The sequence below is a fragment of the Carassius gibelio genome, chromosome A13 (assembly GCF_023724105.1).
Source record: "Carassius gibelio isolate Cgi1373 ecotype wild population from Czech Republic chromosome A13, carGib1.2-hapl.c, whole genome shotgun sequence".
NCBI classification, from domain to species: domain Eukaryota; kingdom Metazoa; phylum Chordata; class Actinopteri; order Cypriniformes; family Cyprinidae; genus Carassius; species Carassius gibelio.
In genome coordinates this window covers 4,869,971-4,883,381 of record NC_068383.1, presented here as the reverse complement: position 1 = coordinate 4,883,381, position 13,411 = coordinate 4,869,971, and the positions used below count along the sequence as shown (strand labels likewise).

Below are 13,411 nucleotides of genomic sequence, written 5' to 3'. Positions count from 1 at the left end.
AGGATTCACTGTTGAGCAAATGATGTAATGCTACATTTCTCCAACTATGTTCTGATGAAGAAACAAACTCACCTTCATCTAGGAGGGCCTGAGGGGTTAGTACATCTTCAGCAAATTAATTTTTTATGGGAAATCATTCCTTTAAGAGTGAAGGCTGCGTGCTTTGTAGACAGCAGAGTGGCTCACTAGGTTTTGCAACAGAGCATGTGTGTTTATTTGACATTACATCAGCGTGTAGCGATTTACTCACACCCTTATTGGTATGCATTGTGTGCGGAGGAGGACACGGAGGGATCAAAACCATTGTGACATCACTGTAAGGAAGTGCTTTGAAGGGGATAAGGGCAAGGGGACATCCAGAGATCACAATGTTAGCATTATTACGTCCAATGGACCTGCATCCACGACAGAGATTTAAGGCAGGACAAGATAAGCATCACTTTCCCCTGACGGGCTCTACAGTATCTCTGGTTTACAGTCCAAGACCTTCGCCTCAGACTGATGAAAGCAAACGGCTGAGACCCTGGACCTCACAACGCTGCAAGATGCCATTTTCCCTGAGCCAACATCACACATACAGAAAAGTATTTTAGTAAACCTCCTTATCGAAAACTAACAGATCATCATTCACAGGCATCGATCTTGTATTTGACTTTTTTTGGGGTTTAATTATATTTAACCCAAAATCAAAATAAGAAACTAACCATATTACCATAATGCAAAAATATATCATTCTCATTACTGTAATGCAATAAATCACCACTAAGTTACCGTATATAAAAACAATAAAACAAACCAAAAGGTTTAGTTGCTATTAAAACTTGTAAGTAAAATGAAAAATTAAAACATCCAGAGGCAAGAGAACAAAAAAAATAAATAAATGTAATAATATATATTTATATATTTTATGCAATATATTTTCCTTTTTAGGGTAAAGTGTAACTTGCATCGTTTTCCTGAGATTCACAGAGGGGGTCAAATACTGCACTTAATGCTTAGGTCACAGCGCCACCTGCTGGCAGCAGCAATCATCTTCCTCATAACAGCACAGTGTCTACCTGTGGTAAGTTTATGTAAAAAACAATAGCACGTGCATTATAGTCATTATAGTACATTACTGTCTTACACTTCGACTCGATTTATATTTTTCGTAAATAAAACCAAACCCATTTATTCATTGATAGTTCTAATGAGAATTGTATTATTGTATACAGAATAAAATTTGTTTCTCTGGGAACAATAGCTTTTCAAAATTCACAGAAATTTAGGTGTATAAATTATTGTACAAATGTATTACAAAATATAATTGCTTAATATTTTTTATGTGTTTATTTTTATTAATTAATGACTTTGTGCTAAATCATAATGATAATTAGGGTGTAAAACATTATGAAGGACCTAAAAGTACCAATCTAATGTAACTAATGTAAAATGTAATAACTTTCTTTCCTTTGATTTTGTGGTGGATATGACTCAGACAGGGTGTGTGAGATTCGTTTGTTTAGATGATAACTCAAAAACCCAATCAAACCATCTCCCATTTTATGACATTGATAAAACAATGTTTTTAATCTTGATTTTGCTTCCTCTGCCTTATACATAAAGGTCTGTTTGTTGCATGTTTTTTTTTTTTTTTTTTTTGGATCTCTCTGGTATCTCACTTCCTCTCCCACATCCTGTGGCTGTCAGAGGCAAACTCCTCCTAGCTGTAGGGGAAAGACAGTGTGGCACAGTTTGACATTATGTCACAGTGCCACAGCCAGCGATGAGGGCTCGAACCCTGATGCTATCTGAAGTCATGTTCTCATCATCACATGTTTCTTGTGTACATCACACAAAAAATGCACATGGATTTCAGATACTCTCAGACTAATGAACTCTGTTTGATGGTCAACATTTTAAAAATATATTATTTATTTATTTATTTTTTTAGACTATTATTATTATTTTACAAACTTAGACATCATGGTATTTCCATGGTACTTCATGGTACTTTTTAATTAATTAATTTATTTTAGTGTTAAAATGTTTCCATTATACTTGTTTTTTTAATGATCAATGTTTATCATAAGAGTATTTTAACGTTGTCAGGTTTCAAAAGCTAGGTCAGTCATCGTCCGCCAGAGGGCGCAATTGTACAAACGAAGTTCGATAAGCGATTTCATTATTACGTGGATAAAAGTATAAAACACATATGGTATGAACAACTTTTATACGTTATTTTTCGTGACCACAAGCAAATATTGCTCCAGACAGGCCAATGGCTCAGCTCATGAATATTAGTTTACCTTTACCATTGTTATTTTTTCTCTTGATTCACTGCTTCGAGCATTTGATCAAATAACCACATTAATATTCATATCCCAGATATTTACAAAAGCAAGATTGGCAAATTATCTGACCAGCAGGGTTGCCAGGTTTTCATAGCAAAACAACCCCAATTGCTGCTCAAAACTCTCCCCAAACTAACACAATCGCAAAACGCACGAAAACACATGGTTTTGGTAGGGTTCCCATTGAAAAATTCGCATTTCCAGGGAATAAATGTCACGCTTTTGGGGTCGATTCACCCAGCAGACTTAGAAATAAACCCGGGGCAACAGTGTTAAGTAGCCCAATTGCCCAAATAGCCCTGGCCCAAACTTGGCCACAAGTCAAACAGCCAGCGATGGGCGGGGCTTTCCACGGTCTGCGCGAAGGTGGGCGGGGTTTCTATTGGTAGCACTGTATACACTCACGCGCTTTGTTAATTCACACTGGGGTGCACATTGGACGAGTTCAGTCACTCAGCGGAGCACTTTAATTCCTTGTCTCTCTGGAAATGTCAAAACAGCCTGTCTGATAATGTTGGGAAGAAGAGTACCTGGATCAGGTGTGCAGAGCGCAGCTGCTGTAGGAATGGACCGGGGGAGGACAGGAGAGAGACTGCACGCAGCGCTGGCTGGACTGCACGAGCTGCGTTTCCTGCGGGACAAACAGAGTGCCATGGTGCACTGGGCTCTGACCCTGAACAGAGAGGAGCCCGAGACATCAAAACATGAGACCGTGAGCGCGGAGGAACTGAGACTGGAGGCAACACTTACTCTGCTCAAACAACAGCTGGTAAGACATCTTAATAAGAATTCTGATGAAAGTATGTGATTTATTTTGGTGACAATTGAGGCTTGTGGAAAGGTTTTTTTTTTTTTTTTTTTTTTTTGCTTGAATATGGTTATGTAAATTTACTCGAATCAATCAGTACACCATTGGGCTGTATTTTTCAGCTGGCTCACAATTGTGACCATTGACATGAGTTAAAGCAATCTTATTGATATTAATAATATAATCAATGATGAGACATTTAAATATTATTATATGTATCAAATTTAGTATCTGTCTTATGCTTTTACAGCTTTTATTTGCCTTACTTTAAATGACAAAGACATCATCTTAGAGAAGCAAACTGGATTCAACAGTTCTAGTCACATGACTATTTACACCAGCCAAGAAAAAAAAAATGATTACGACATCAAGACAAAATGTCCTTTCATATAGCTGAAAACCATGACTCTTTTAAAACATGCAAACCAAAATTTTGGTTACGAATGTGTTAACAAAGAACAGATCTGATGTGATCATTTTGAATGGATATGGATAGATCTACCAGATGTTCTTCCATTATTGAGTGGACTTTCCAGCATCAAATAAGAATTTTCGCATAAATCTTCCATTCCCATGTGCTCTTACTGTAGTGAGGATTCATTGGTGTATTTTGTGCATGGTTTGGCTGTGCCCTTGATGACTGAATCCTGTGATGAATTACAGGCTCTGCTGGGGGTCATATAGTGAGTGGTCATAAATCAAGAGCTCTGAGGGGGGCCAGTCTGTTTCTGATGATTAACCTAATTTAATGAGAATGGCAACAGAGGAACCGCGGCCCGGTCAGCGACACAGATTTGACCCCGTAGCCGATGCACGTTTGAAGCTGTGATCTGCTCTAAATTATTTCATCAGCTAGAAATTGCTCATTGTGCAACCTTTAAAAAGAAAGGATTCATTCATCTAGATGTCTAACCCTGAGAAAACATCTGGCAGGTCTATCTTTAGATTTACTCAAATATCAGCACCCAACTGCAACAAACCCCTTAAGTTAAGAAAACCCTAAGCATATTATCAGTAAGGATCTTCTCAGTTTAAATGATTTGTTTCAACCGGTTACATTATCCACACAACCATAGTTTTTGGATTCATGTTCCTCATTGTTCTCTTTAACTAACCGGCAAGTATAAAGAAGACAGATTAAAATTTGTGCATTGTCAGAATTTGGCACAGGTGTGACTCTTTACTGTGCAAAGCTGGTTTACAGTCAACCATTATTGATGTTCTGTATTTGGCATGTCATTTCCTCTTGTTCCTATACATTTGGTTTACACAATAGTTTGTGTTCCTCTCCAGGAGAGAGATTAGTAATCTTACAGCACTCCTCTGGGCTACCCTTTATCCTTGCCTAGTTAATAGTTAACCGCTCTCCTTCTTTATTTGCTTCCTCTCTCTCTGTCTTTTCTTCTCTTGTCTACGTCGTATAACGGCAGGAGTCATATCAGCCATTAAATGTCTGGAAGCATACAGTTTTCCATATTCTCCTGTGGTTAGTTTGGAATCGGAGTGAATATAGCTTAACAAAGAGCTCTTGGTTATGTTGTGCTTGACTGAGTTTATATACAAGTCTGCACATGTGGTTAATAAATGTACTAAACACTGCTGCATCAGATAAACTGTATATGACATGATATGAAGGAGATTTATTTGCAGAGTGAAATTTGTGAATGTGTGTTCTACCTACAGACACGTCTACGCAAACAGGATGTAGGATTGAAGACTCATCTCCAGCAGCTAGATCAACAGATAAATGACCTGAAACTGGATGTGTGTAAAGCATCCACTGAACACCTAGAGAGTGACAGCAGACCCAGTTCAGGTGACCAAACATATCCATTTACAGATCACTAATTGTAATTTCTGTTCCATTTTCCAAAACCAAATGGAACTGTAAACCGTTCGTGTAAATGACCTTGATGTGTTGGATATAACAGTGACAAATTAAACACTTCACCTATAAAAATTTGACACCAGTTTTTAACATTTTTAGAACTAAAGGACATCAATCTTTTTTTTTTCTTACAAAAATTAACTCCGTATCAAATCTAACAATGCTAATTTCTGTTCCCAGGATTCTACGAGCTCAGTGATGGTGGTTCAGGCTCACTGTCAAATTCATGCACCTCCATCTTCAGCGAGAGTCTCTCCTCCTCATCTCAAACCAGTCTGCTTCCTCATCTCTCCACCTCATATGTGTCACATGGTCGTAGTGGTTCCAGACAGACCGGTGTGTCCCGTCGTTGTTCTGCTGATGAGAGCACGTCCCAGTCTGATGCACTACGATCAGGAGTAAGGCTCGGTAGCAGCTGTATACGAATGGTACCGGCTCAAGGTGAAAGAGCAAGACAAAGACCTGTTTCCACAGGTAAGTGTAAAAATGTGTTATTTAGGTAAAGTTTGAACAAAGAACTATAAGATACATCGGCAGAATATAGTTGTAGGCACTATAGTCATAAACAGATTTACATCTGAAATGTAAAGTACATTATCTTGATGCCATTTTTCACTTTCTTTCAGGGGACCTTGACCGAATAATTGCAACTGGTTTTGGCTCCTTCAAATCTACTGACGTGAAGGACTCCACCCCTTGTGGTAGCCTCCAAAATGCCCCAGTTGACCCCAAATATCAGAGTAACCTGGTATCTAGCAGTGGGACAGAAGTTTACTGTTACCCCAGTCCACTGCATGCTGTGGCCTTACAAAGCCCCATCTTCAGTTGCGCAACCGATCAGGGAAATCCAGTAGCACTTGATGGAATTTCTAGAGGGGGTCTTGAAGAGGAAACCCAAAACCCAAATGGAGGTTCCACAAATTCCAGGTCTGCTGGATGCATCAACAAGGTACTACAGAGAAGCTTGAGTAAGATAAACCTGGTGAGCATAAAAAGAAGCGACATTGTTAGCAGTACACAGGAGCAAAGAGCCAGATCCCACGAAATGTCCTACGGACAGCTGAATGATCCTCAACTGCTGGGTTCCCTTCATCAAATAACAGTGCCCTTAGAAAATGCAGTGGAGACAGGAAAAACATCTTCAGCACTAAACAGCAATCACCAGCAGAGGAATGCACCTGGTCTGGAGCCCAATTCTGAAGCAAATGAGGTCCAGACATTGTGCCATGGCACACACCCTGTATCTTCTATGGATCTCCAAAAGAATAACCTTTGCATAAAGAATGCCACAAGCAAGGCTGTTACTGAGTCTGAGAATGAACTCAAAGACAAATGGAGTGGACATTTTTCCAAAGAGTCATCTTTGGTCCCAAAGCCAGTAGAGAGGAGATCAAGTTTTACCTTAAGAAGAGAAGAGAGTAGAGCTTCTTTTGGTGATAAGGGTGGCAACCCTCAATCAGAGTTTGTCCATGCACAGTTTGTTCCAGCAGGGTCTCAGAGGGTGAAAGTACGTAAAGCAGACAAGAAAACAAAATCTGTAAAACTGAGAAAGAAGAGCTCTGAGAAGCCTTCAGCAAGGAAACATCAGCATAAACACTTGTCTCGAGAGTCCTGTACCAAAAACCAAGCTGACTTAAAACAGTCCAGCTCATGCAAAGGGAGAGTAACAAATCTGGAAGAGTCCCAGATGAACTCTTGCTCCGATTGCAGTTGCAATGGACTTTTCAACTTGCACTGCAATCAGAACAACTCTCACCTTCAGCAGAGCCAAACCTCCAAGTCCACAAAGTCCCATAAAGCCCCTGAACTTGTGCACCTTCCTCTAGACCAAGCCAAAAAGAAACAAAGTTCCCGGAAATGGCCTTCCTCCTCTGAGATCCGTTTTCCCCCAGCTCTCCAAACCCAGAGATCCAAAGAGATGTTAAACTCTCAAAAGGGGGCCATGGTAAGGAGTGTTAGTGCCAGGCCTCACTCAGGTCATTGGGGCTGTCCTCCACGAGCCCTTCCCCACTCGCTCTCCACTTCTTCTTACTTTAGTTACTTGGAATCTAGATATCCATCAGCGCCAATCTCCAGCCGCTACCCTCCTCCTAGCGTGTCTGAGTTTTCAGAGTACTCTGCAGAGTGTGCATCACTCTTTCACTCTACTATTGCAGCAAGCAGTGATGGAGAGTTGAGCGATTACACCACAAACCGTTTTGGAGACAGCGAGTCCAGTCAGGGCTCTCAGACAGCCTCAGACTCGGACAGTAGTCTCTCGCTGGATGAGGAGGACCTGTTGGAGGAAGAAGAGGAAGATGAAGGTGGTTTAGTGTGGGCTCAGGCTGCATTGGGGACCACGGCAGCAGGCTTTTCTCTTCAGCAGCATCATCGGCCAGAGCCAGCAGCCTGTCGCATCAAAGCTTCCAGAGCTCTGAAGAAGAAGATCCGCCGTTTTCAGCCAGCTTCACTCAAGGTCATGACTTTGGTGTAGCTTCACCAAAGCTTAGGATGGATCCTGTCAAGTAAACCTTTAGCTTCACCTAAAATTCGGGACTGGCATGGGTCCAAGCAAACTCATAAGAGTATTTGGAGACTTCAAATCCAAAAAATGCCACATCTTGTAATGGTCAAACCCGATCACTGATCTCCACCCAACTTTAGCCAGAACACGACTGTGGTAAAGGTTTCATACATTGACATTGTGACTTCAACTATCACAAGAGACAAGCAATTCTTTTATATTTTGTGCAAAAAAAAAAAAAAAAGAAAAAAAATTTTTTCCCAACAACACCAACAGTTTATGTTGATATGTATAAAAAATATATTTTGTAAATAAGGTCTTTGAATAACTTCACAAAATTAACTATAATCAAAACCGCTGTGTAAATAGCACAATGAGAACTGCTCATTGTAGTACAAAACTGCTTGATGTAACAATAAAAATGGCTTTTTTCAGATTAATTTCAGCTGTGCATCTTATTTTTCTATATTACCTCAAGATATTTTTCATTGTTATCCATATTGTCCATTCTCAAATTATAGCACAAATACAAAAGAAACTTTTTGTAAAATTAATTATTATAACCCTACCAGAATAATTTTCAAAAGCTGTCCCACCTCAGAATGTGCTTTTATCTGGCTTTCTATCCAGAGGTCAGATCCATATACAAAAGACAGGAGCTCTATAGATTTCAATTAATTTCTGAATGATGTGGATTTAACTGAATATGGTGAGGGCTGCAAAGATGTAAAAGAAACCAGCAATTGAAAGATGAGCATTAAAATAAAATAAAAATAATAATAATAAACGGTTGACAGATAGACATCCAAGGCTGAACAATCTCTAAATCTCCTTTTACTCAGTCTTTACTAATCTCTATTAAAATTCCTGTAGTGTCACAGAGGTTGTGTTTAGGGTTCTGAAAAGACTCAGGTGAAGACCAGATGGTCCTTGGGTCCCTGGATCTTTTATCTTTGCTAGTCTGGGCCGAAAGGAGCTTAACTCTCTAACAGACTCTAGAATTTAATCAACTTTTACTTACAATTTACTGCACTGCTTGGTCTCATCACCATGGTTATGCACACATCCCCTTTCAGCACAAATGACCATGTATTTTAGGGCTATTTTTGGCTCTGAAAGTGGATTTATACAAAAACCACCTGTTAGGCGAGCACTGTTTTGAAATTTCTTTTTACTTTTAGTCCTCGTTTTATTTCTAATTTATTGCACTTGAACTTGTAAACTGTATTGCACATTTTTGCATCTATTTAACCATATCATCTTAATGCAGCTTTATGTGTAATGCTGTTTCTTATGAACAGCTAACAAAAAAAAAAAAAAGACAAAGTTTGTTAATAGATTAACTTTAATCAAGTCTTACAATACAACACATAAAATATTATTGTTAGTTCTGGATAGTTTTATTTTAAGATAAACACTAATTTCCTCTAACTGCACAGTGTCATACAAGCCCAAAATCATGTGCTGTGTTCATGATTGGGGCAGACAGAGATGCATCTATGACTGAAAAAAAATCAAGCGAATCACGAGATTAAAGAGAGAGCATAGGCCACGCTGTTTTTCCTTGAAGCTGGGTCAAGGCCAGCAAGTCTGACCCTGTGTTTGAGTTCATCTCCACCAGCTGTCTAGCTCGATCATCTCACACACCCTGATGTCTTACAATGGAGCTAGTCAACAGGTTCAACTAAGAGGTCATGACCACACACTCCCAAACCTTTCTGTCTCATTTCAGCCTTTAGCCTTGGCCTTCCAATGCTTTTAGTTGTCTAAACGAATTGCATTGTATTGGCTGCATTTACCACTCATTTTAAATTTAAATTAAAGCTTGATTCAATACATTTGACAAAAGTAAAGTTGTTAAATTACTCAGATATGTTAGAGTCTAGTCATCCCCAAAGAATGTTTTTCAAAGCTATTGTATGTGACAAACCCTAATTCACTGTTTGCAATAGTAAGCATATCGTGTTTTTTAAAGTAGATTTTTAAGTATTAAAAGTTTTCTATGGAAAAGCTGAATAAATCATGCCATGCTAACTTAATACCATCTTCTCTGACCCATCCTATTCAAGCCACACAAAAGCATGATAAACAGCTTTGAAATCTTGTTGTTCCAGAGTATGTTGCACGCATCATACTCAAACCAATTATGCTTAATTACTTGAAATTGTATAGCAAACTTGTAATAATGTTAATAATATCCCAACATGTGACCACTCTACTGTTAATGTCTAACTTCCTTTAGGTTATATATATATATATATATATATATATATATATATATATATATATATATATATATATATATATATATATATATATATATATATATATATATATATATAACAAAGCTAAAGGACATACAGGACAAAAGATGAAGAAACAGACAGGCATCTGGAATAGAATCCTGGTTATCCACAGGAGGCATATTACTCTGAAGGGTTACTGCTGTTATTAGGGATCTCATTATGGCTCGAGTCTTCAACACCTGCTGACTCCAGCATCCATTGACCTGGACAGCCTTTGATAGATTAATCCACATGGATGATTCAGTTCGAACATACAAATGCAAAATATATTTGTTATTATAATTATGTATATATATATATATATATATATATATATATATATATATATATATATATATGTGTGTGTGTGTGTGTGTGTGTGTGTGTGTGTATATATATATATATATATATATATATATATATATATATATATATATATATATATATATACATACATATATATATATTTGAAAAGAACATTTTAAATAAATGTATGATTTATTACTATTTAATATTTATAATAAAATATAATATACAAAAAATTAATCTAGATTATGACATTACTTGTTTAGGTTTAAAAGAAAAATCTTAACCAAAAAAGCTATACACACACACACACACACACACACATACATACATATATACACATATTGTGCAACATGTGGTTTTGTTTATATATATATATATATATATAAACAAAACCACATGTTGCACAAATCTGTTTCATATATAACTGTACCACTGAACTATTTAGCATTACTATGCTGATACTACTGTGTTGTGTTTAGTTTCAAAGTGTGCTTCTAACTGCTCTTTGTCAATGTCACATCTCTAATACAATGCAACGGGACGGACAAGTGAAACACGGTTTTTAATTGGGGATGAGAGATAGAGAGAGAAACCACAAAGGAACAGTGGCCATCCAACGGACGGGTGATAATTAAAGCCAGGATGGAGGGAGGGCAAAAAAAAAGAGAGGAGAGGAGAGGGGGGGATGCAGGGGTCTCTGCTTTCTTTTAGTGATGAAGTAATCCCCAGTCCAAACACACAGCAGCCCACTGTCATCTGTGTCACAATTCACTGACCGTCCCCCTGTTCAACAGATGTCTCCTCTAGCAGTGTATCGCTCTATTCACCCGGTCTGTAATTCTGTGCTTTCACAGAGCATGAAACTCAGTCATTGTTGTTTTGCAGCAAAGCTTAACAAGAAGACAATTTCATACAAGGATCCAGACAGTTCTTAACCTTTTCATACAAAGATTGTATTTTGAGAACGAGGGGTATGATATAAGATAGTCTAGCTTGTACTAATCTGAACAATGTCTGAAACTTTGCCTCTTTATGATGAATCGCTTGTTGTATTCCTCAATTGTAAGTCGCTTTTGAAAAAAGCGTGATCAAATAAATACACAGGCACACATAATAACCAGTGAGACCTGCTTGTGACTCCATTCACATTCATGAGTTCAGGGGTTCCTGTCCCTGCCTGCATCCATTCATATGTACAGTAACCAGAAGGACAAAGGTATGGCTGCCCCTCCCTCTGAGAGTGTGTTTGTGTGTGTATCCCAGAGAATGGGGGCTGAGGTAAGGGAGACACTGACGAAAGAGGACACTGTGAGGTCAAAGATCTAACTATGAGATCTGTGTTCGAGATTGAAGAGCAATAATGGTAAAAATACAACTAAATATACTTGAGCTTGCTGCTCTGACAGGCTTTTATAGGGGTGTTTCAGGCACAAGTCTATTCCAAATTATATTCAGTTTTAAAGCAAAAATTAAGGAAACTCTAATACACATTCAATGTAAACAGTGTTCTAGTGAAAAAAAAAAGGCAGAAATGTGTTTGATGCTATTCGAAGATCATAAGTTTATTTTTGGGCTTTAAAGTTGTCTAAATTACCCTACTTAAAGCTTGGCTACAATGTAAAAAAAGTCAAATACCAACGGTAATGGAGCGTAAAACCAAAAACTTCCTTTTACTGTATTAAATAGATTGAATAACCGTTAATTGTGAGACTGGATAAAACTTTGTTTTTTACTGTAATAAAATGTTGAAATTATAAATATTTTCAGTGAAAACAAATAAATATGCATACATTTTACAATTAAATATTGTAATGTTGAAAATGTCTGAAAACCTTAGATTTTACGGTATTGTTTGAGTAAAACTACATCTTTTGGGGTTGTGCACATTGGAATTCACAGTATAAATCTGTAGATTTTTAAGCAAACCAAAACATCAATTTTTACAGAAGCAAGATGTTAAAAAATAGGGTCCACCGTAATAATACAACCAGTAAATACCATTTTAAAAAAGCAAATATCAGCAGTGAAAGACAACAAAATTAATATTATTTTTTATTTTAAAATTCAGATACTGATATACAGATTAAAATTACTTCTTGTGGACTGAGGAAAAAATTTAGTGTAGGATTTACTTTGAAATACATTTTCAAAAGTATTTTCTTTTAAAACAGGCTACTCCTATAATCTTTTTTACTAAATATAATGAAAAATAGTCGTGTTCTAGAGTGATTCTATGCTTCTAATCTCAAAACACATTTAATGTTTAAGCATCATGTCTACACTTGCATCGTTGAATATTTCAGTGATTGTGGCCACATCCTTTTTAAGTGCCTTATTGTAAAACTGTGGGATGAGGCAATATTCTTTTCTGTGGTAATCAGCATTACGCCACACATGCAGGGAATAGTTCAAGAGTTTGCAGTGAGCTCAGGGACCACAAACACATCCATAGTGACTCTTTTTTTCTTCCAAAATTCTGTTATCATTTACTCACCCTCAAGTTGTTCCAAACCTGAGTATGAATTTGTTTCCTCTGTTGAACACAATAGGCGATATGTTAAAGAATACACGGAAACAAATAAAGTATGGTAAAGCCAAATTTCGTTCCATACCATGGAAGTCAATGGCTACCATCAACTTTTTTTGCAGAATTTTCAATTTACATTTCTTTAATGTAAAGATGCAATGTTTATGTGCATGAATACACATGTGCTGTCTTCCTCTTTGCTTGCCTGTATTTGTTGCATTTGGGAGAGACACATCGTTGTTGTCAACAGCTCCAGACAGCTGATGTTCTCCCCCCGACAGCAGCCATCCGAGGCTCCTAACCCTCTTACTGCCCTGGAACGAGCTCCAAACAACTTCCAGATGTTTCTTCAGCACTTCCTTTAAGCCTTTTGAGAAAAACAGGAAACTGACTAACTAACCAGCTCTATTCTCATGCCAATGTTCAGTAGTCAGATTAGCTCCCCAAGATCACCCAGAATCTCATATAAAACTTCAAAATGTCTGTTATGTTAAATCTATATCTGCTAAAAACTTTCAAACATATTTATGGCCATTTAAAAGTTTGGAGTCAGTATGTCATTTTATTTAGCAAGGATGCATTCAACTGATCAAAAGTGAAGGTAAAGAAATTAATGTTACAAAATATTTTTATTCCAAATAAATAAACAATAAATACATCACCGTTGTATCAACAACTTTTTTCTACATTGATTATAAGTATTGTTTCTTGAGCACCAAATTAGCACATTAGAGAAAATTTCACTGAAGAACTATTCA

At 37.4% G+C, this 13,411-nt stretch overlaps 1 protein-coding gene across 1 annotated transcript; it reads left to right on the top strand.

Annotated features, from left to right (window-relative positions):
- The first annotated feature begins 2,726 nt into the window (after positions 1-2,726).
- LOC128025931 (dapper homolog 2) lies at positions 2,727-7,972 on the top strand. The gene is made up of 4 exons (XM_052612553.1): positions 2,727-3,102; positions 4,825-4,957; positions 5,210-5,503; positions 5,656-7,972. The coding sequence occupies exons 1-4, from the start codon at positions 2,845-2,847 to the stop codon at positions 7,500-7,502; spliced, it is 2,532 nt and encodes an 843-aa protein (XP_052468513.1). The 5' UTR covers positions 2,727-2,844; the 3' UTR covers positions 7,503-7,972.
- The last annotated feature ends 5,439 nt before the right edge of the window (positions 7,973-13,411 follow it).